This window comes from Tupaia chinensis, unplaced genomic scaffold, assembly GCF_000334495.1.
Source record: "Tupaia chinensis unplaced genomic scaffold, TupChi_1.0 Scaffold144346_1, whole genome shotgun sequence".
NCBI lineage: Eukaryota > Metazoa > Chordata > Mammalia > Scandentia > Tupaiidae > Tupaia > Tupaia belangeri.
The window spans coordinates 1,492,676-1,514,399 of record NW_006204205.1 but is presented as its reverse complement, the minus strand read 5'-3'; the positions used below and the strand labels follow the sequence as shown (position 1 = coordinate 1,514,399).

The 21,724-nt window shown below is 39.5% G+C and overlaps 1 protein-coding gene across 2 annotated transcripts in view; it reads left to right on the top strand.

Annotated features, from left to right (window-relative positions):
* Window positions 1-21,724, top strand: part of SEC24A (SEC24 homolog A, COPII component) — a 94,371-nt gene that overhangs the window by 29,981 nt on the left and 42,666 nt on the right. For both annotated transcript variants that reach the window (XM_006166853.3, XM_014583579.2), the window contains exons 3-9: window positions 6,120-6,290; window positions 12,452-12,529; window positions 13,693-13,853; window positions 14,613-14,785; window positions 15,537-15,639; window positions 17,307-17,433; window positions 19,822-19,931. In XM_006166853.3, coding sequence (XP_006166915.1) covers window positions 6,120-6,290; window positions 12,452-12,529; window positions 13,693-13,853; window positions 14,613-14,785; window positions 15,537-15,639; window positions 17,307-17,433; window positions 19,822-19,931 — 923 coding nt within the window. The remainder of the gene's footprint in view (window positions 1-6,119; window positions 6,291-12,451; window positions 12,530-13,692; window positions 13,854-14,612; window positions 14,786-15,536; window positions 15,640-17,306; window positions 17,434-19,821; window positions 19,932-21,724) is intronic.

Sequence of the window (21,724 nt, the reverse complement as noted above, 5' to 3'; positions counted from 1 at the left end):
AGTTTTAAGCCACCAGGTCCGGGATGCGAACCGCGGTTGACTACGTGGGAGTCCCGCGAAATAGCCATTACGCTAACTGCTGGTTCCCAAGTTGCATCTCTTTTCAAGATTACTATAGGAATTATTAGTACATCCGCCAATCTCTGGCTACTCCAGGCTGTTTTGGGGTTAGTTATGCTTCTTTTTAATTCCAAAAAAAAAAAAAAAATTATTTGACTTCTTATGAAAAGCATATGATCAGTAATCTGAAATGTCTTCATCTATAACAGAAGCTCTCAGAGTACCTTGACTCCAACACAGATGTAGTGAGAGAGACATAACAAGTTCTGAAACTTGTTAACATTCTCATATAAAAAAAATGAAAAGAAAAGAAAGGGGACCAGCAGTTGGTGTAATGGCTATGTCGCTGGACTCCCATGTAGTCTACCGTGGTTCGAGTCCCAGGCCCAGTGGCTTAAACTCACACTGGGCGCGTGTGCATTCATTCCCAAGAGGAAAATAGAGGGGAAGGGTTTGCGGTGTGGCCATCCCTCCTGGGGGGTGATTTCTCGCTTTCTGTCTCTCTGTTTCTCTTTCTGGTGAGTACATGCACACTATAGCAAAAACCTTTCCCCCACAAATAAAGAAAGAAAAGAAAGATATATAATTAAGTAAGATGAACTTAAAATAAATGTATGACTCCTTCTCTTTTTTTCTTACAAGATCTCTGGAAAAATTCCTTATTTGTAACTTCTTTATTTTCAATGTATAATTGATAGTAGATACTTGATAGTCTGATATAAAAACTGTCTTAAGTTATACTAAATTTTTAGTCAATGTATTAAATTTCCTGAAATTTTTTCAACAGGACATCTTTTTCTTTCCTTTTCTTTCTTTCTTTCTTTCCTTCTACCTTTTTTTTTTTTTTTGTTTTTTCTTTTTTTTTTTTTTTTTTTTTTTTTTTTTTTTTTTTTAAGTTTTTGCTATAGGACATGTGGGCATGTGCACTTGTCAGAGACAAAGAATCCTTTTTGCTCCATTCTTCTTTTGGAATTTTGATAATGTACTCACACACACCTGGCTTTTTTTTTTTTTTTTTTTTAAGAGAGATTTATGCTATACGGCCAGAGAGACAGACAGAAAGTGAGAAATCCCCCCCCCCAGGGAGGATGGCTATGCCACATTCCCATCTCTTCCATTCTCTTTTAGGGATTTTTGGGCATGTACACGCACACACACACATGGCATAATCTGATGTTCCCGAGAAGGCAGCTTCTGAAACTCTAGCTATTAGTATTATGTAAATAAGAATTACTCAACTTGGAAAAAATGTTTTGTAAAATGTAGCATGTTCTTGATTCAGAAATATCCTTCCAAAAACTGTTAAAAATCTCTGTAAGCTTACTTGTACTGTGGTAACGCATTACTTTTTTTTTTTTTTTTTTTTTTGGGAGAGGTTTTTGCTATAGGGCGTGTGCGCTTGCCAGACAGACAGAGAGACAGAGAGATAGAAAGCGAGAAATCACCCCCCTAGGGGGGATGGCTACACCGCAGTCCCTTCTCCTCCATTCTCCTCTCGGGATCTTGGACACGTACGCACACGCGCCCGGCGTAAGTTTAAGCCACCAGGTCCAGGAATCGAACCGCGGTTGACTACGTGGGAGTCCAGTGACATAGCCGTTATGCTAACTGCTGGTCCCAAAGTAACGCATTACATTTTTGTGGACAGATGGATTATTCACTGTTTTAAAATTGATTTTTATTCATTTTATTCATTCATTTATTTTAATTTGACTAAAGAAAGGCAGAGAGAGAGAAAGTGAGAAAGCAAGCCACCAGGTCTGGAACTCGAACCATGGTCAGCCATGTGGGCATGTCCAGTTCTTTAATCACCACGTCACCTGCTGGACCCAGATGGATTATTCGTTCTTATTAATGCTGAGTTGGTCATGAACCTTGCCCCTTTTTGTTCCTGTGACTTGTCTATATTACCATAGATATATGTGTGTGTTTTGATAAGGGAACTGCATGGCAGTGATCTTTGTCTTTACTTTTGTCTACATGGCACTAATCAGTCTCATTGGGAGCTATAAGTTTCAGTAATAAGAATTTTCCAATTTGGTACTGGAGAATTTAATGGTACTGAAGCATTTTGAAAAATTTTATGCCTGGATACATTTCTTACTTTGGTTTTATAAATTACAGGGTTAACTACATAAGTAAAACTCATTACCTATTTCAATTACAGACTCAGATGTTTAAAAGTCATGGAATAAAAACTTAAAGCGCACACTTATCAGTGGTGTTGTATATCTTTCTGGACTTTGTTCCTCCTTTTTGGCACATGAGAAGCTACAAGCAATGTGGTTAACTTAAAAAAAAAAAAAGTAGTTATGGCACCATCAGATGGCGTAATGGTTACGTTGCTGGACTCCCTTGTAGTTGACCGCAGTTCAAGTCCAGGACCCAGTGGCTTAAAACTCATGCAGGGTGCATGTGTATGCCCAGAATCCCAAGAGGAGACTGGAGAGGAAGGGATTGCAGCATGGCCATCTCCTCAGGAGATGATTACTTGTTTTTGGTCTTTCTATCTCTCTAGGGAATGAATGAATGAATGAATGAATAAAGTTAAATGAAATAATTCTTTTTTAAAAAAACCCAGGTAGTTGTGGGTTTTGAAACTTTTTTTTTCTTTATCACGAAAGTGTTTGTTAGATCGTGTTTTTATACTTATAAGAATTTATTATCCAGGGACCAGCAGTTGGTATAATGGCTGTGTCACTGGACTCCCATGTAGTCGACCATGGTTCAAGTCCTGGGCCCAGTGGCTTAAACTCACACGTGGCACATGTGCATGCATGTTCAAGATCCCATGAGTAGAATGGTGGAGAAGGGATTGCGTCCGAGGCCATTTTCCCTGGGGGGTGATTTCTCGCTTTCTGTCTCTCTGTTTCTCTCTGTTTTTCTGGTGAGTGCACATGCCCTATAGCAAAAATCTCTCTCTCAAAAAAAAAGGGGGGAGTTTATTATCCAAATGGAAAAATAATGAAATTAGAATAGTGAGATGCTTGGAGATATAGGTACCAATACCATATTATTTTTAGTTTAGTTTTTATTTCTTTCTTTTAAGAGAGATTTTGCTATAGGACACGCATGCTCGCTGGAGATACAGAGAGATAGATAGAAAGCAAAAAATCATTCCCCTGGGGGATGGCCACACCACAATCCCTTCTCCATTCTTTTCTTGGGTCCGGAACTCGAATTGCAGTCAGTCGACTATGCGGGAGTCCAGTGACATAACCATTATGCCACCTGCCGGTTCCTTATTTTTCTTTCCTTTTTTTTTTTTTTTAAAGAATTACTTTGTTTAATTTTATTTTTTCATTATTTTAATTTACCAGAGAGACCCAGAGAGAGAAAGAGGAGAGAGAAAGCAAGAAAGGAAGCCACCAAGTCGAGGACTCCAACTATGGTCAGCCAACTATGGTCAGCAATGTGGGAGTGTCCACATTGCTGGACACCACGCCACCTGCTGGTCCCAAGTTTTTACTTTAATTACAGTACATTTACAGTACATCTTTACAGCATACAAAATGAACTTTCTGGACATGGGTATACTGCATATTTTTAAAAAATATTTATTTATTTATTTATTTAATTCCATTTGTTATCATTATTATTTTTCACTTTGACTAGAGAGAGAAAGGGAAGGTGAGAAAGCATGCTACCAGGTCCAGGACTTGAACCACAGTTGGCCAGTGGGAATCAAACCCCTTTAACCACTACACCCCCCAAATATACCGCATATTAGTCCAGTCAAAGATCTCACCAAAAACATTATCAACTACAGATAGTTTTTTGTTTTTGTATCTATTAAATATTTTGCTTTCCCTCCCCTTCCATCCCCCCCTTCTTAGTTTAATTGATACTTGAAAGCCTCTTGAATAACAGGGTTTATAAGATTGTGTGTAAACTTTGGGTAGTTTCCTGATTTTAAGGTGTAGGGGATTTTTTTTTTTTAATTTGCTAGAGGTCATGTGTCTCCAGATACAAAAAGAGACAGGAAGAAAGGAAGAAAGCACCCCTCCATGTGGCATGATGTGTCATAACCCATTCTCCTTCATTTCTCCATCCTATTGTGATTTGGGGCGTGCACACATATACGCCAGTGTGTTTTTCAAGTTGCCAGGGCTGGGATTCAAACTCTGGTCAGCCAGGATCCAGGTTACTTAATCAATGACTACAGGGCCAGCGCAAGAATGTTTCTATAAGCCATTACAGAAAGTAAACTAACTCTAACTGTTAAGAGGTCAGCATTGCAGGGAACCAGCAGTGAGCGTAATGGCTATGTCTCTGGACTCCCACGTAGTCGACCGCGGTTCATGTCTGGACCCGGTGGCTTAAAACTCACACCGGGCACGTGTGCGTGCGTGCCCAAGATCCCGAGAGGAGAATGGAGGAGAAGGGATTGCAGCATGACCATCCCCCCTGGGGGGTGATTTCTCGCTTTCTGTCTCTATGTCTCTCTCTGTCTGTCTGGCGAGCGCACGCGCCCTATAGCGAAAAACCTCTCCAAAAAAAAAAAAAAAGAGGTAAGCATTGCACAATGTGCAATACTATAATCTCATTAGGTTATACTCCCATATCCCAAAGTGAAATCAAAGTTGAAAGATTTAATTTAGAATAACTACAGTATTCTGTATTTTTATAAAGCTAATTTTAAACTTAGTTGATGTTAATTGAACTATGTTAGTAAATGAAATTAACAAAATGCTACAAAATTAACAAAATTAAATTTGTATTAATGTTCATGCCTATTAGAGTATTTCTAATATACAATCTGTTGAACATTTATAATCAGTTAAAGAAAAATTAATAAACACTGTAGCTGCTCTAGAAATAATTTCTTTTTGGAGAGGTTTTTGCTGTAGGGCGCATGCACTCGCCAGAAAGAGAGACAGAAAGTGAGAAATCACCCCCCAGGGGATGGCCACGTCACAATCTTCTCTCCTCTGTTCTCCTCTCGGGATCTTGGGCACGCACGCACATGCACCCGGCATGCGTTTAAGCCACCAGGTCCGGGACGCGAACCGCGGTCAACTACATGGGAATCCAGTGACATAGCCATTACGCTAACTGCTGGTCCTGATTTCTTAATTCTTTGACGTTCTCACCCCAATGATCTTTCATTTTACCTCAGCTGTCCACTCCCATATGTCTACCACCTCTCCATCAGTTTTGAAATCTACATTTCAACCATGGCTGACCGTGGTTCAAGTCCCAGACCTGGTGGCTTTCTCTCTCTCTCTCTCTCTCTCTCTCCCTCTCTGGTCAAACTGAAATAAATAAATGATTGAATAAATAAAGTTAAATAAAATAATATTTAAAAAAATTGCCAGAGGGTGCATGTGCTCACCGGAGAGCAGAAGAGAGGGAAGGTGGGAGAAAGCACCATGCATGGGGAATAGTCTGCAAACCCTTCTCCTCCATCTCCTTCCTGTTAGGGTTTTGGGCACACATCCATATGTTCCTGACATGTTTCTTAAGCTGTTGGGTCCAGGACTCGAACGGCGCGGTGGGCCACGTGGAATCCAGCAGCCTTAACCACTACTCCATGAACTGGCCCTGGTTTTATATTTTTATTGCTTTAATAATCTACAGGTGGCCCAGCCACAGTGACACAGGCAGCAGGGCACTGCCACATGATACTGGAGCCATATGGAAAGGCCTAGGTTCAGATCCTAGGCCGATCTGAATGCTTGTGGTTGTGCCCATGATCCTGACTAGCTGGAAGGCTGCAGGGAGGATCCTAGTGTGAAAAGATCCTATCAGTGTTCCTTGTTTCCCTGTCTTCTCTCTCCTTTCCTCCCCCACTTTATGAAAGAAATAAACTTTAATGGAAATAAACTATTAAGCATGTGAAACTTTATTAAAAATGCTAATTAATTGACTGGTAAAAGCATGGTAGGAGAGAGTTAGAAATGTGTAAAGTATGCATATAGATGTAAAAATCATAAATTTATGAAGTTACATATTTGTGGTAATTTGTTGGTGATTATAATTAAAGCTTTGGTAAAAGGTAATTTTTTGGCTTTGTTATAAGTTCTTAAGTGACATATGAAAAACCAATGTTTCCATAGGTTCTGCACCTCCCTTAGTGAATCCACCTCTGCCTACCACCTTTCAACCAGGAGTTCCTCAGGGGCCACCTCCAACTGGAGGCCCACCTCCAGGAAGGGCCCTCACACCTCAGAAATTATCACATAGAGCTGTACCACAGACTTCGTTTAATTCAGCGATCAACCAAGAAGGTAAGCAATTAAAAGTCCAAGTCAAGTTTCAACTTGGGGTAGAAAGATGAATATTATATGAGTTCTGTGCTTTAGAATAATTTTTTCCCCAGAAAGTATAGTTTTGGTTAGGGATAGGCTTCAAGAGTTTAGAAAATTATCAGGGAAGGGGACCAGCAGGTGGCATGGCGGTTAAGGCCCTGGACACTCCAACATGGCTAACCACGGTTCAAGTCCCGGATCTGGTCGCTTGCTTTCTCACTTTCTCTCTCTATTTTTCTCTCTCTCAGTATCTTTGATCAAATTAAAATAAATTAATGAATAAATAAGATAAAATAAGTTTTTTGGGGACCTGCAGTCGGCATAATGGCTACATCACTGGACTCCCATGTGGTCGACTGCAGTTCGCATCTTGGACCCAGTAACTTAAACTCACGCTGGGCGTGTGTGCATGCACACACAAGATCTAGAGAGGAGAAGAATGGAGAAGAGATTGCAGTGTAGCCATCCTCCCAGAGGGTGATTTCTCGCTTTCTTTCTCTGTCTTTCTGGCGAGTGCACGTACCCTATAGCAAAAAACTCTCCAAAAAAAAACCCCAAAAAAGTCCTTTTTAGAAAAAGAAAATTATCAGGGAAAACAAAAGTTTCTCAGGAATTCTTTGCCCAGAGCTGGGCTATAACTTGTGTTTAGTAAACACTGCTCTAAGTTTTTTTTTGCTCTGCACAATTTTTTTTTTAAAAAATCATTGCTGTAAAGTTAGGTGCCTTTCTGGGAACCAGCAATTAGCGTAATGGCTATGTCGCTGGACTCCCACATAGTCGACCGTGGTTCATGTCTCGGACCCAGTGGCTTAAAACTCACACTGGGCGCATGTGCGTGCGTGCCCAAGATCCTGAGAGGAGAATGGAGGAGAAGGGATTGCGGCGTGACCATCCCCCTGGGGGGTGATTTCTCACTTTCTGTCTCTATGTCTCTCTCTGTCTGTCTGGCAAGCGCACGCGCCCTATAGCAAAAATCTCTCCAAAAAAAATAAAAACTTCGGTGCCTTTCAGGATAGGTACAAGAGGAGAATTCTTGCTTTCCTGGATGGTGTTAGAACTATCCTTTTAAAATATCGACCTTTTTGGGCTGGTTTGGTGGTGTAGTGGTAACATGCTGTTTTTCAGTGAAAACTGGATTCATAGAGGAGATCGCAGGTTTGGGGACCGGGCTGCTGACCTGACCAAGCTAGGCACACATACTCATGATCATGACTGGTTGGGAAGGCTGGGGTAATCACAGCATGAGATCCTGTTGAGGATGCTTGTCTTTTCCTCTGCCTCACATGGAAGAAATAAACTTAGGGCCCTTTTCAATGAAAGAAGTATTTTGATTTGGCAATTTTATATATATTAACAAACATTTATAAAACTAAAATGTCACATGGGCAAATTTCTTTTGGAAGTTTTTGCCATAGGGTGCATGCACTTGCCGGAGAGAGAGAGAGACAGAGACAGAGAAAGAGATGCAGGGAGTGAAATTGAGAAATCACCCCCTGGGGAGATGGACACACTACAATCCCTTCTCCTCCATTCTCCTGTAATATGGGCGCACACACACCTGGCATGATTTTCAAGCCACTGGGTCTGGGACTCAGTGGTTTGGCCATGTAGGAGTCCACAACATAACTACTATGCCGTCTGCTGGCCCCTGTGCAAATATTTTAAGTTTTATGCTTTACAGCATTATTGTAGGAAGTAACTTTGAAATATATTAATTTATTTATTTAACTTTTTTGGAAAGGTTTTTGCTATAGGGCGTATGCGCTCACCAGAAAGATGGAGAGAGACAGAGAGACAGAAAGCAAGAAGTCACCCCCCAGGGGGGATGGCCACGCCACAGTCCCTTCTTCTCCATTCTCCTCAAGATCTTGGACACACACACACACGCCCAGCGTGAGTTTAAACCATCAGGCCCAGGACTCAAACCGTGGTCTGCTACTTGGGAGTCCAGTGATGTAGCCATTATGCCATCTGCTGGCCTTGAAATATATTAATTTAAATAATATATTTTATAAAGTAAGAAACTTGATTTTAGCAGTAATATAACCCATTACAACAAAATGGGGAAATATCAAAACAGGAAAGCAGAAAATATTGCCATTGCCAATGATGTCCTACTACTGAATATAATCAATATTATCTTTTTTTTTTTTTTGAGAGAGAGATTTTTGTTGTTTATAGGGTGGTGGGCTCACCAGAGAGACAGAAAGCAAAAATCACCCCCTAGAGGGATGGGCACTCCACATCCCTTCTCTTCTATTCTCCTCTTGGATTTTGGGCATGCATACCCAGCATTAGTTTTAAGCCATCCAGCCACAGTTGACTACATGGGAGAGAAAGAAAGGGAAAGTGAGAAAGTGAGCCCCCAGGTCTGGGAATGGGCAGCCATGGGAGTCTAGCCATGGGACCATGCCACCTGCTGGGCCCACCCTTGCATTTCTTTTTTTTTTTTTTTGGAGAGAGATTTTTACCACAGCGGGTATGTGCTCACTGAAGAGACAGAAAGTGAGAAATCACCCCCCAGGAGGGATGGATACACCACAGTCCCTTCTTCTTTTCCTGGGATTTTGGGCCTGCATGCACATATGCCCAGCATGATTTTCAGGTCAATAGGTCTGGAACTCAGAACTGCACAGCCAGCCATGGAAATCCACAGCCTTAACCACCATGCCATCTGCTGGCTCCTCATCTGCAGCAGAAACAGAGAGAGATAGAGAGACAGAAGGTGAGAAATCACCCCCCAGGAGGGATGGGTACACCACAGTACCTTCTCTATTCTCCTCTTGGGGTTTTGGGCATGCACACACATGCCCAGTGTGAGTTTCAAGCCACTGAGTCTGAGACTCTAGCCACAGTCAACTGCATGGGAGTCCTGTAACATAACCATTATGCCACCTGCTGGCCCCACCCAGCAGGTAAGACAAGGATTTGAACCATAGTTAGCCATATGCAATCTGGCTCCTGCTGCACTGCATTATTATTTTTTTTAATTTATCTTACTTTTATTATCATTGTTATTATATTTTCCAGTTTGGTTAGAGAGAGACAGACAGAGGGAGAGAGAGGGAAAGTGAGAAAGCAAGTCACCAGGTCCAGGACTTGAACTGTGGTTGGTTATGTGGGAGTCCAGCACCTTTAACCACCACGCCACTTGCCAGCCCCATTGCACTGCATTCTTAACCATGTGCTAAGAGGCTTGCCCCACCTGATGTTTTTCTTTGTTTCTTATTTCTTAAGATTTATTATCATTATTGTTATTTAATTTGCCACAGAGCACCCATGCTCACCAGAGAGAGACAGAGAGAGAGAGAGGGAAAGTGAGAAAGCAAGCCGCCAGGTCCAGGACTCGAATGTAGTTGGCCATGTGGGAGTCCTGCACCACAACCACCATAGCACCTGCTGGCCCCAGTTTTCTTTGTTACTACTAAAAATTTTATGAAGGTTTTCTGTATCAGTTCATGGCTAACGTCATCTTGGTCTTGAGAACTAAAAAGTCAAGTTATTGAATTTATTGAAATATTAAACTTACCTACTTTGTGTTAGTATGACTGTTAAAATTAGCATTGTGTACTTAGGTACTAAAGGTTCATGCTGTTGGCTGAATTTAATTTCTTTTGTCCCTGAATTAGAGCTTATAAATAGTGGACATACCTGAGATGAACTTTTAGCACTCATAAGTAGATGTCCCTGGCATTCATTCATTCATTCATTCATTCATTTATTAAATAATTATTTTATTTTTAACTTTATTTATTTATTTATTTATTTATTTATAATTTGACCAGAGAGGGACAGAGTGATAGGGAGAGAGAGCAAGTGAGAAGCAAGCCACCAGGTCTGGGATTCGAACTCAGCCATGTGGGAGTCCAGTGCCCTTAACCACACACCACCTGCTGACCCCATATACATTTTAATATGTATATATATATTTTTTTTTTTTGAGAGAGAGAGAGAGAGATTTTTGCATATGCACTTGCCAGAGAAACAGAGACAGAGAAAAAGTGAAAAATTACCTCCCGGGGGGATGGCCATGCTGCAATCCCTTCTCCTCCATTCTCCTCTAGAAATTTTGGGCACATGTGCACATGTGCCTGGTGTGAGTTTCAAACTACAAGGTCCAGGACTTGAACCATGGTGGGCCATATGGAAGTCTAGTGCCTTAACTACTATGCCACCTGTTGGATCTGGCATTTATCTTTTAACTGTAAAATTTTGGGAGAAAACAAGTTAAGATTTTTATTTTATTTTAGTAGTTTTTCTCTAGACTTAAAGCATTTGTTCTGATTCATTTGCATCACCTTCAAATTAACTTCACTGTGTTAGATATTTTGAAATAAGGCCTCTTCATAATTTTACTTTAAGTAGTATTTTTATTTTTTTTGCTTGTTTATTTGTTTGCTATAGGGTACTTGGGCTCACTGGAGAGAGAGAAAAGGAAAGTGGGGAAACACACCCTGGGGGGTGCTGCAATCCTTTCTCCATTCTCCTCTTGGGATTCTGGGCAGGCATGCACATACACCCAGCGACCCAGCATGTTTTTCGAGTTGCCAGGTCCGGGACTCACGCAGTGCAGTCAGCCACGTGGGATCTAGCCTCCTTAATCCCCATGCTGTTGGCTGGTCCAGATTATTTTGTTTTTCAAAGGGTATTGCTCCTTAAGGTCTTTTAATATAGCTCTCATAACTCCTGAAATCTTAGATAGTACAGATTGAACATTCCTAATCTGAAAATCCAAAATCTGAAATGCTCCAAAATTTGAAACTTGTTGAGTGCTAGCCTGACACCACAAGTGGAAAATTTCATACCTGATCTCATGTAATGGGTCATAGTCAAAACATTGCAATGCAGAAATACTGTGTAACATTACCTTTTGAGAATGTGCATGAGGTGTATATGAAACACAGATGGGGCAAACCACATGGTCTAGTAGTTAAGGAGAAAGATCCCACATCACTTAATGCTGTTTGAATCCTGGCCCTTGTGGCTTTAAAAACATGCTAGGCGCATGTACATATTTGCCCAAGGTCTGAACGGGATGGAGAAATGGAGGAAAAGAGATTGTGATGTGACTATGCCCCGTTTAGGGGTACTTTCTTCTTTCTCTATCTCTGTCTCTTGCTGATGATCACATGTGCCTTCTCGCAGTTAAAAAACAAGAAACAGGGGCCAGAAGGTGGTTAAGTCATGGTTGACAGTGGTTCTAGTCCCAGACCTGGCAATTTGTAAATCACACTGAGCACATGTGCGTGCATGCACAAAATCCCAGGAGAATGGAGAAAGGCCATCTTCGTTGGGGAGTGATTTCTCACTTTCCCTCTCACTGTCTCTGTGTCTACAGTGAGCACATACACTCTATGGCAAAAACCTTAAAATAGGGGCCAGCAGATGGCATAATGGTTACATCGCTGGACCCCCCCATGTAGTCGACCACAGTTCGAGTCCCAGACACGTGATTTAAACTCTATACCAGGCGTGTGTGTGTACCTGCCCAAAATCCCAAGAGGAAATGGAGAAGACAGATTGTAGAGTAGCCATTTCCCCTAGGAGGTGATTTCTCCCTTTCCATCTCTCTGGCAAACGCATGTGCCCTAAAGCAAAAATCTCTTTAAAAAAAAAAAAAAACCTTAAATAAACAAACAAATTTAAATGCATTTTGTTTTTATACTTGTGTCTCATCTCCAAGATATCTCATTATATATATGCTATTGTATGATATTAGAAAAAATACCTTAAAATCCAAATCATTAATGAGCCCCAAGCATTTTGGATAAGGGATACTCAGCCTGTCTATAATCTTGTGAACTCCACAGAGGACAATCCGTTTTTAGATATTATTTTGTTAGAGTTAGGTTTTGAAAAGCCTTACTGTTTTGTGTTTTGACTTAGGCCCAAGGAAGGGGTGGAGAGAAGACTCCTTTTAGAGATCGTGTTTCTTTTTCCTGAAGCTATAGCTGATTTTGAAACATTTGTGTATTTTAAAGCTTATTTTAATTTTTTATTTCAATGTTTGACATTTTTGACAGGCTGTAGTTTAAACTATTGTTTGGAAAGTTTTCTAAAATTTAGATATTAGTTCAAATCTTGTAGAAAATGGTAATAATTTTTATAATTTAAATCTTGTTAATGAACTTCTTTCTTAGGTATTACATCGAATACCAATAACGGATCTATGGTGGTCCACAGTAGTTATGATGAAATTGAAGGAGGTGGTTTCTTGGGTAAGATGCTATAAAAGTTTTGTTTTTCTTTTTAATCTGTTTTCTGATTATAGAAGTAATATGTTCTCATTGTAGGAATCTGTGCTCATTGGAAATTAAGATGAAAACTTTGTATTATATAACCCCAGGGGGGATGGCCATGCCGCAGTCCCATCTCTTCCATTCTCCTCTTCGGATCTTGGGCACACACATGCGCGTGCCTGGCGTGAGTTTAAGCCATTAGGTCTGGGACTCAAATCGCAGTCCACTACATGAGAGTCCAGCGACATAGCTATTATGCCACCTGCTGGTCCCTTCTTTTTTAAAATTTTGCCAGTGGACAGACCCATGCACTTGCCAGAGAAAGAGAGAGGGAGAGAAAGAGAGAGAGCATGAGAAAGCATGTCCTCCCAAGGGAAATGGTCATGCTGCAATCCCTCCTCCATCTCTCCCCTATTTGAGGCTTTTAGGCAAGCGTGTGTACATATACACCCCACTCTAAGGTGTATTTTTCAGGCTACCAGGTCTGTACTTGAACCATGCTGTTGACCATGTGAAATGAAACCATCTTAACTACCACTCCATGGGCTGGCCAACAATAGAGTATTTTATCATTTATATTTATTTAAATTTATTTAGCCAGTCCCCTAATTTTTTTTTTTTTTTTTGGAGAGGTTTTTGCCACAGGGCACGCGCACTCACCAGAAAGACAGAGAGAGACAGAAAGTGAGAAATCACCCCCCAGGGGGGATGGCCATGCTGCATTCCCTTCTTCTCCATTCTCCTCTCAGGATCTTGGGCACACACGCACATGCACTGATGTGAGTTTAAGCCACTGGATCCAGGACTTGAACCGCAGTCGACTACATGGGAGTCCAGCGACATAGCTATTATGCCAACTGCTGGTCCTGAGAATTAAAATTGTAGTCTGAACACAAAATTGAGTACATAATATAAAAATGTATTAACTATGCCACACATATTATAGCTATCATCTACATTAACTAGATTTGAATCATTGTTAGTATCTTGTCACTAGTGTTTGTCTTATTTTACAAATTGACTAATTAAAATATTAAATTATCCAAAGAATTTTGGAATTATAATTTTCTATCATTTAAATGAATTATATGTTGATGTATCCTGGTGTATAAAGTAAAACTTGAAAGTTTCTTTATTTCCAGCAACACCACAACTTTCTAATAAGAATCCCCAAATGAGCCGAAGTGTTGGATATTCATATCCCTCCTTACCACCTGGTTATCAGAATACAACATCACCTACTACAACTGGAATGCCATCCTCTTCCTTGAATTACCCAAGCGGGCCACAGGCCTTTACTCAGGTAAACTTTTTTTTTCTTTTAGGAAAATGTATTTTCCATTTTTTTTTAAAAGAATTATTTTATTGGGAACCAGCAGTTAGCGTAATGGCTATGTCGCTGGACTCCCACGTAGTCGACCGCGGTTCGCATCCCGGACCCGGTGGCTTAAAACTCACACCAGGTGCGTGTGCGTGCGTGCCCAAGATCCCGAGAGGAGAATGGAGGAGAAGGGATTGCGGTATGACCATCCCTCCTGGGGGGTGATTTCTCACTTTCTGTCTCTGTGTCTCTCTCTTTCTGTCTGGCGAGCGCACACGCCCTATAGCGAAGAAAACCTCTCAAAAAAAAAGAATTATTTAACTTTATTTATTTATTTTAATTTTGGCCAGAGCGGGACACAGTTTGAGAGGGGAGAGCAAGAGTGAGAGACAGTGAGAAAGTGAGAAAGCAAGCCTCCAGGTCCAGGACTCGAACCATGGTTGGCCATGTGGGAGTCCAGGACTCTTAATCACCACGCCACCTGTGAGGACCCCCTTATTTTCCATTTTTAAATTTAAGCTGTATGCACATGAAGAACATTTTTGGAAAGTATATTAAACATTTTGTAGCCAATTAGAATAGTAATGGACATTTTATAGAGCCTTTGTTTTTATATATGTCTTCAATATCAGTAGCTTGGCCAGGAAATATAAATTGATGACACTTTTGTTTTTAGAGAGAAATTAACCATGTCACTACAGACTTATAAAGGTTACTTACTTTGACATTATGTACCTTTAGACCCCTTTAGGTGCTAATCATTTAACTGCAAGCATGAGTGGATTAAGTCTACATCCAGAGGGTCTAAGAGTCATCAATCTTCTTCAAGAAAGAAACATGCTTCCATCAACACCTTTACAGCCTCCGGTTCCAAATTTGCATGAAGACATCCAGAAACTCAACTGTAACCCAGAGTAAGGCTTAAATAGTGTTTCTTATTAACTGTGACATGCATTTTCCAAGTTTTTTAAAGTTTTTTTTGAACTTTAAGTATTATGAATATGCTGTACATTATATTGACTTATGAAAGAAATTCTGGATATAGGAGATAGAACTCTTATTACTTGCTTACTTGAGGTGTGAAATATTCTAAGTAGGGTTTTAACCCCTAATTGCTGCTCTCAACTCTATATACTTTTTTGATGGCTACATTCTATCTTCAAAGTCCAGATTTTATATAATTCTTTATTCTCATTTTAAATTGATCTCATAACAAACAGAACAATAATACTGCTTTCTCCCCCCAAAATTTGAAATAAATGTATATGTATGTGGTGATGATAAATTGAATTTTATTTTTAAATAGTTTTAGAACCTTCAGTGTAAACTTTAAAGTAATAAACTTTGCATTTGCAAATTTGTGTTATCATCTATCAATAGTAATTCCAGTGTAATCTAGATTTATACCAAGAAACATAAGTCATTTGATATTCCAGAGAAGGCAAGAAGAGACTGTGTTTGTGTTCTATAATATACAAACACTATCTACTCTTTTTCTGAGTAAGTCTTAGACTTAAATATTTTAATGGGATAAAGCTTGAGAAAGTCTATTGAAATATTTCATTTGTAATCTGATCCAATATTAAAATGTGTACCTTGGAAATCTTTTTTTGGTCCAAAAAACATCAAAGCAGTAACCCACACATGCTTTTTACTTTGATATAGGTTATTTCGATGCACGCTGACTAGCATTCCTCAGACTCAGGCCTTACTGAATAAAGCCAAACTTCCTTTGGGGCTACTGCTTCATCCTTTCAAAGACCTCGTGGTATGTTTCTCTAGTGAAAGTAATTGTCTAGTGAAAGAAATTAAAGTTTGAGTTGCTTGAGGAACCTAACCATTGACATATCTCTTTATTTGTAATTCAGCCCAAATTTTAGTACCAGGTACTTTCAAAATAAGAATATAATTGAAAGACCCAAGAGATACTGAATAGAAGTACTGAAAAAAAATAAATAAATGAGTTCAGCTCTGTAACGCAGTGGTTAAGTGCAGTGCCTAGGGAACCGGATCCCTTGTGGCTCACCGTGGTTCAAGTCCTAGCCCCAGAAGCTTGTAAAACATACCAGGCAAGTGTGCATGCATGCCCCAAATTCTGACAGGATGGGAAAATGGAGAAGAGATTGTAACATGACCACACCCCACTGATGATTTCTCCCTTTCCCTCTCTCTTTCTTTTCCTCACTCTGTCTCTCTCGCCGTCTTTGTCGGGTGAGTGCATCCTCCTGGCAATTAAAAAAAAGAAGGGCAGCAGGTGGCATGGATGCTAATGCAGTTGGATCCCACATGGCCGACTGTGTTGTCTGAGTCCTTGACCCAGTTACTTGAGAAACGCTGGGTACTTGTGTATGAGTGGCCAAAATCCCAAGAAGAAAATGGAGAAGGGATTGCAGCATGGCCATCCATTCCTCCTGGGGAGTGATTTCTCACTTTCCCTGTCTCTGCCTGCCTGTCTCTTAGGAGTGCATGTCCCCTATAGAGAAAAACTGAAAAGAGAAATAGATAAATAGAATAAATTGTTTCAGAGGAGGCCTCATATCCTAGTGATTAATGATTAATGGAGTCAGATCCCACATGGCTGACCTGGGTTTGAATCCTGGTCCCAGCAGCTTGAAAAACATTGGGCATGTGTGGGTGCATGTCCCAAATCCTGACAGGATAGAGATATGGAGGAGTAGGGATTATAATGTGTCTCTACTCCATTAAGTGCTATTTCTTCTCTGTGTGTCCCTCTCTCTCTCTCTCTGATGAAGACTCACACTCACATGCAATTTAAAAAAAGTTATTTCAAAAGTAAAACAAAGCTGATCCACCTTCATTTTAAGGCTCTGGGCCTTTGGGCATATACATAAACTCTTGAGAATCAGTGCATGACGAGATGAGTTTTCCAAAACAAATCTTATTTGATAAGATTTTATTGCCTTTGCTGGTTTTTTACATTAATACTTTAGAACTTTCATATATAGGACAAACTTTAAAATAGGAGCATAATTACAATGTTTAATTGAATATTTAAATATAGTTTAACCTTCCTTTACATTATAACAGCTTTTTCTTTTAATTTGCTATGGGGTAGGTGTGCACGCCAGAGATACATGAGGGAGAGAGAGAGGATGGGTTGAGGAGTAAGAAAACACCAGTTCCAGATGGATAGCCACACTGCAATCCCTTCTCCTTCACTTCTTCCCCCTTTTGGGATTTTTAAACACACATCCACACACACCTAGGTTGTTTCTCAAGTTGCCAGGGTTTGGGACTTGAACCACACAATCAGCCGTGTGGGATCCAGCCGTCTTAACTACCACACCACAGGCTGGCCCTCCTCTAGGTTATTTTCTCCAAAATTATATCCTAGCAGTTTTTTGGAAGGGGTGGGTTAGTGTTTGCCCTTTCAACATGATGATAATCGCCTTTAAACACTTTTGTTTCTTTCAGCAATTGCCTGTGGTCACCTCCAGTACTATTGTGAGATGCCGTTCATGCAGGACTTACATTAATCCTTTTGTGAGCTTTCTCGATCAAAGGAGGTGGAAGTGTAACCTATGTTACCGAGTCAACGACGGTATGCTTTTTCTGAAATGTTTAAAAATTTCTACTTGTTGGGAACCAGCAGTTAGCATAATGGCTATGTCGCTGGACTCCCACGTAGTCGACCGTGGTTCACGTCCTGGACCCGGTGGCTTAAAACTCACGCCAGGCGCGTGTGCGTGCATGCCCAAGATCCCAAGAGGAGAATGGATGAGAAGGGATTGCGGCGTGACCATCCCCTCTGGGGGATGATTTCTCGCTTTCTGTCTCTCTGTCTCTCTCTGTCTGTCTGGTGAGCCCACACGCCCTATAGCGAAAAAAACCTCTCCAAAAAAAAAAAAAAAATTCTACTTGTTTCATAAGGAAATCAGATGATAAAATGTGAAGTTTTTTAAAAAGAACAAGCCTTCTTATCTGTAATCAGTTCTTCCACTCAGAGAAAACTGTTAACTTTCTTCCATACATTTATATTTGTAAATAAGTAATTATATACTTTTCAAGCAAAATGTGATGATAGTATTACATTGATGTCACTTTTACATTTATTATATTGGGGTTATAATAAATGGCATATTACATGGTATTATTTAAGCTGGTAATTTAAGCATTTTTTTTTATTTATTTAGAAATTATCCCATACCTTTTCTCTAGGGTGGAAGGAAATAAGTCCACAGAATAGCTGCCTAATTCATTCACTGCTGTATGAAGGGAGGTGTGGGCAATGCTAGAAGGTTAGTTGAATATAGTTTTTGCAGTAATTGAGGAGGAGGAGGAGATCTCTCTCAGTATCTATTTTACAATTTATGTTCGAGGAATATCATCTAACTTGTGCCATTCTATTGGGATTAGAGAAGAAAATGGGTATTGTTAATAATATCGACATTGAAAATTAGTTATCTGTTTGGAAGGAAATTTCATTAATAGTTGGGAAATAGAGAAGTATAAGAAACTTTTAGTAACTAGTTTTGTTTGTGTGTGTGTTTTAAGATGAGAGAAAAATGAGGGTAGGATAAGACCATTCTTTCACTCTATAATAACTCAGAAGAAGGAGCCAGCAGGTGGTGTGGTTGAGGCGCTGGACTTCCACATGGCTGACCATGGTTCAGATCCTGGACCTGGCGGCTTGGTTTCTCTCTCTCTCTGTCTTTCTCTAGTAAAATTAAAATAATAATGGTGGATAAAATTAAATAAAATAATTCTTAAAAATTAAGAAGATGTTGCTTAATGCTTAGTACAACTTTAAAATCTTGTTTGCACTTCAGTGTATGAAATCAAATAGTAATAAAGGTTGGAGTTCTTTCAAATGCAGACCTGCCCATTTCATGAACTATAGCTTACCATTTAGAGTACATAAGGATCTGAACTTCTAGACAGTTACTGGGAAAACGGGTACAATAATAATTTGGAAAACATCTTTTTTGAGTACTAGTACTCAAAGTGGTGTCAGTACTTAGAGTGGTGCTCAAAAGCGGTAGGCAACTGATGGACCATAAAGGTCTTGTTAATGAGTGAAGGTCACTGGCCTTTTGAGCCACTCTTTCTCTCTTTGCTTAGGCCTGCTCCTAACTCTCAGGAGTGTATTTTTACTTAATAAACTTCCTTTTCCTTACACTAAAAAAAAAAAAAAAAAATAGTGAAGGCCACTAAACAGTCTAGCTTTAACTTCTGAAATAGTTTTTTTCCCCTTTAGAGGTTTTTGCCTTAGGGTGTGTGCACTTGCTGAAGAAAGAGACAGTGACAGGAAAAGTGAGAAATTACCTCTCAGTGGGTATGCTCACGCCACAGTCCCTTCTCCTTCATTCTCCTCCCGGAGAATATCATGCCACATATACTGACACCTGGGATGCTTTTCAGGCCACTGGGTCCAGGATTCAAACCTCGGTCAGCCATGTGGGAGTCCAGTGATGTAACAGCTATGCTATCTGCTGGACCCCTGAAATAGTTTTATAATAGCTTTCTAGGTCTAGCCAGAGTTTGTATATTTCATATGGCAAATGTTAATATCCAAGTGTAATTGGGAAATTTAAGAAAGTAATTGGCATCTAATGAGTTTTTAATGATCTTTTCAAACTATTTTAGGAGAGCAACATTAGCAAGAGTTAAGAAAAAGACAATCATCAGGGAATAGGAAAAATCTCAATGATTATATCAGGTTGTCAATAAAGTCATGACACATTTTTCTATGGAAAATGCGTCATGATTTATCCAACAACCCAATGGTTGTAAAAGCAAAACATATTTAGTACTATTCAGTATGTGAAATACTTGAATGGAACTTTTTAAAAAAAAGTTATCGCTTAATATTTAGCCTATACTGAATTATTTATAACCCCTTAAGAAAATGGTCAAATGCAACATATATTAAATTAACCCTTTCAGTTTTTATCAATATATGTGTATATATATTGTTAACTTTATATAGTTCCTGAAGAATTCATGTACAACCCTTTGACCAGAGTTTATGGAGAACCTCACAGAAGACCTGAAGTTCAAAATGCTACTATTGAGTTTATGGCTCCTTCAGAATACATGGTAAGCTTCCTTTTTTTTCTTTTAATATAACAACTCATTTCATAAAACTATGTTTAAATAAGATCACATGGCATCCTTTAACAAAATGTTAAGTTTTTAAGTGTATAGAAGTGTAATATGTGTTTATCATACAAAAGTACTTAATTGGCATAATTAATCGACTTGAAAAGTAAAAGTGTAGGTAAAGTTCCACTTAAGTTTCTCATGTGTCCACTCAGAAATGTGTAATAAAATATCAGGGTTGTATTTGTTTTTTTCTTTATTTTTAGGAATTATTTATTGGGCCTAGTAGGTGGCATGGTAGCTAAGGTGCTGGATTACCACATGGTCAACTGTGGTTCGAGTCCTGGCCTGGTGGCTTGCTTTCTCTCTTAACTCTCTCTGTCTCTCTTTGTGGGGAGCATGTGTGCTCTGTAGCAAATTTAAAAATAACAATAATAAATTAAAAAATAAAAAGAATGATTTTTAATTTATTTTTATTTATTACTATTATTTTTTAAATTTGACCAGAAAGAGAGAGAAAAAGGGAAAGTGAGAAAGCAAGCTGCCAGGCCTAGGACTTGAACCTCAGTTGGTCTTGAGAGAGTCCAATGCTAAGCAAGCTGCCAGATCTAGGACTTGAACCTCAATAGGCCTTGTAAGAGTCTAGTGCCTTAACCACCATGCCACCTGCCAACCCTAAGGGGTCATACTTACTTTAAAGTCGCATCTAGGTTTTTTTTCTATTACAAATAATGGTGAAGAACATCCTCTCATAAGTATTTTTATACACTTGTGAGAGTATCTGAAATCTTGCATTTAAGAAATAATTATGCCTAATGCTTAGTTAGCACTTTACATTTATACTGCACTGTATTTTTTTAAAGAATTATTTTATTTACCTTTATTTATTCCTTATTTATTTTAATTTGACCAGAGAGGGACAGAGAGAGAGAGAGAAAGTGAGAAGGCAAGCCGCCAGATCTGGGACTTGAACCACAGTCGGCCATGTGGGAGTCCAGCGCGCTTAATCACCACACCACCTGCTGGCCCCCTACTGCACTATATTTTTGATCATCACAAACAAGGCTCTGAAGTAAGGTATAGAAATGTTCATCTGTTTTGCAGTGTGAAAAGAGATTTAGGTTGTGATTTGAGAAAGGTCACGTAAGTGGTAGAACTTACATAAAAATCCAGGTCTTTTGATTTGGTTTTCTTTTAGTGTTCCATAATTGCCTCTTGGAGAAGGAGAATGTGAAGATAAGACTAAACACAAACATTCCATATTTTAGTATATCTTTGTGGCATAATCTTTAGCTGGACAATTGGGTCCATTTTACTGTGGAACTTATGAGGGGTCAGTTTCTTTTCACTGCAGAGAAGTTTCATTGTAGAAAACATTTTCTGTCATTTAAGTATTTTATATTAGTTTTCTACAGTATAGCTGCCCCTTTATTGAATTAAAGTTTTAAAAGCAGAAGTATTTGTTTTGAAGTAGCTTTTCTGGATTCCTTTTATATTCCAGGTTTTGCAAAAATTGATTTCTTTAAATTTGGAAAACTGTCTGTAGCCAAAGGTGTTTTGTTCCTTCCTGATTTATCTCTTGGGTAGCAGATTCTGTAAAATTTGGCAATTGATATGTGCAAAAAAAAAATTTTTTTTGGAGAGGTTTTTGCTGTAGGGCATATGCACTCTTTTTTGTTTTGTTTTGTTTTTGGAGAGATTTTCACTGTAGGGCGCGTGCGCTCGCCAGACAGACAGAGAGAGACATAGAGACAGAAAGCGAGAAATCACCCCCCAGGGGGGATGGTCAC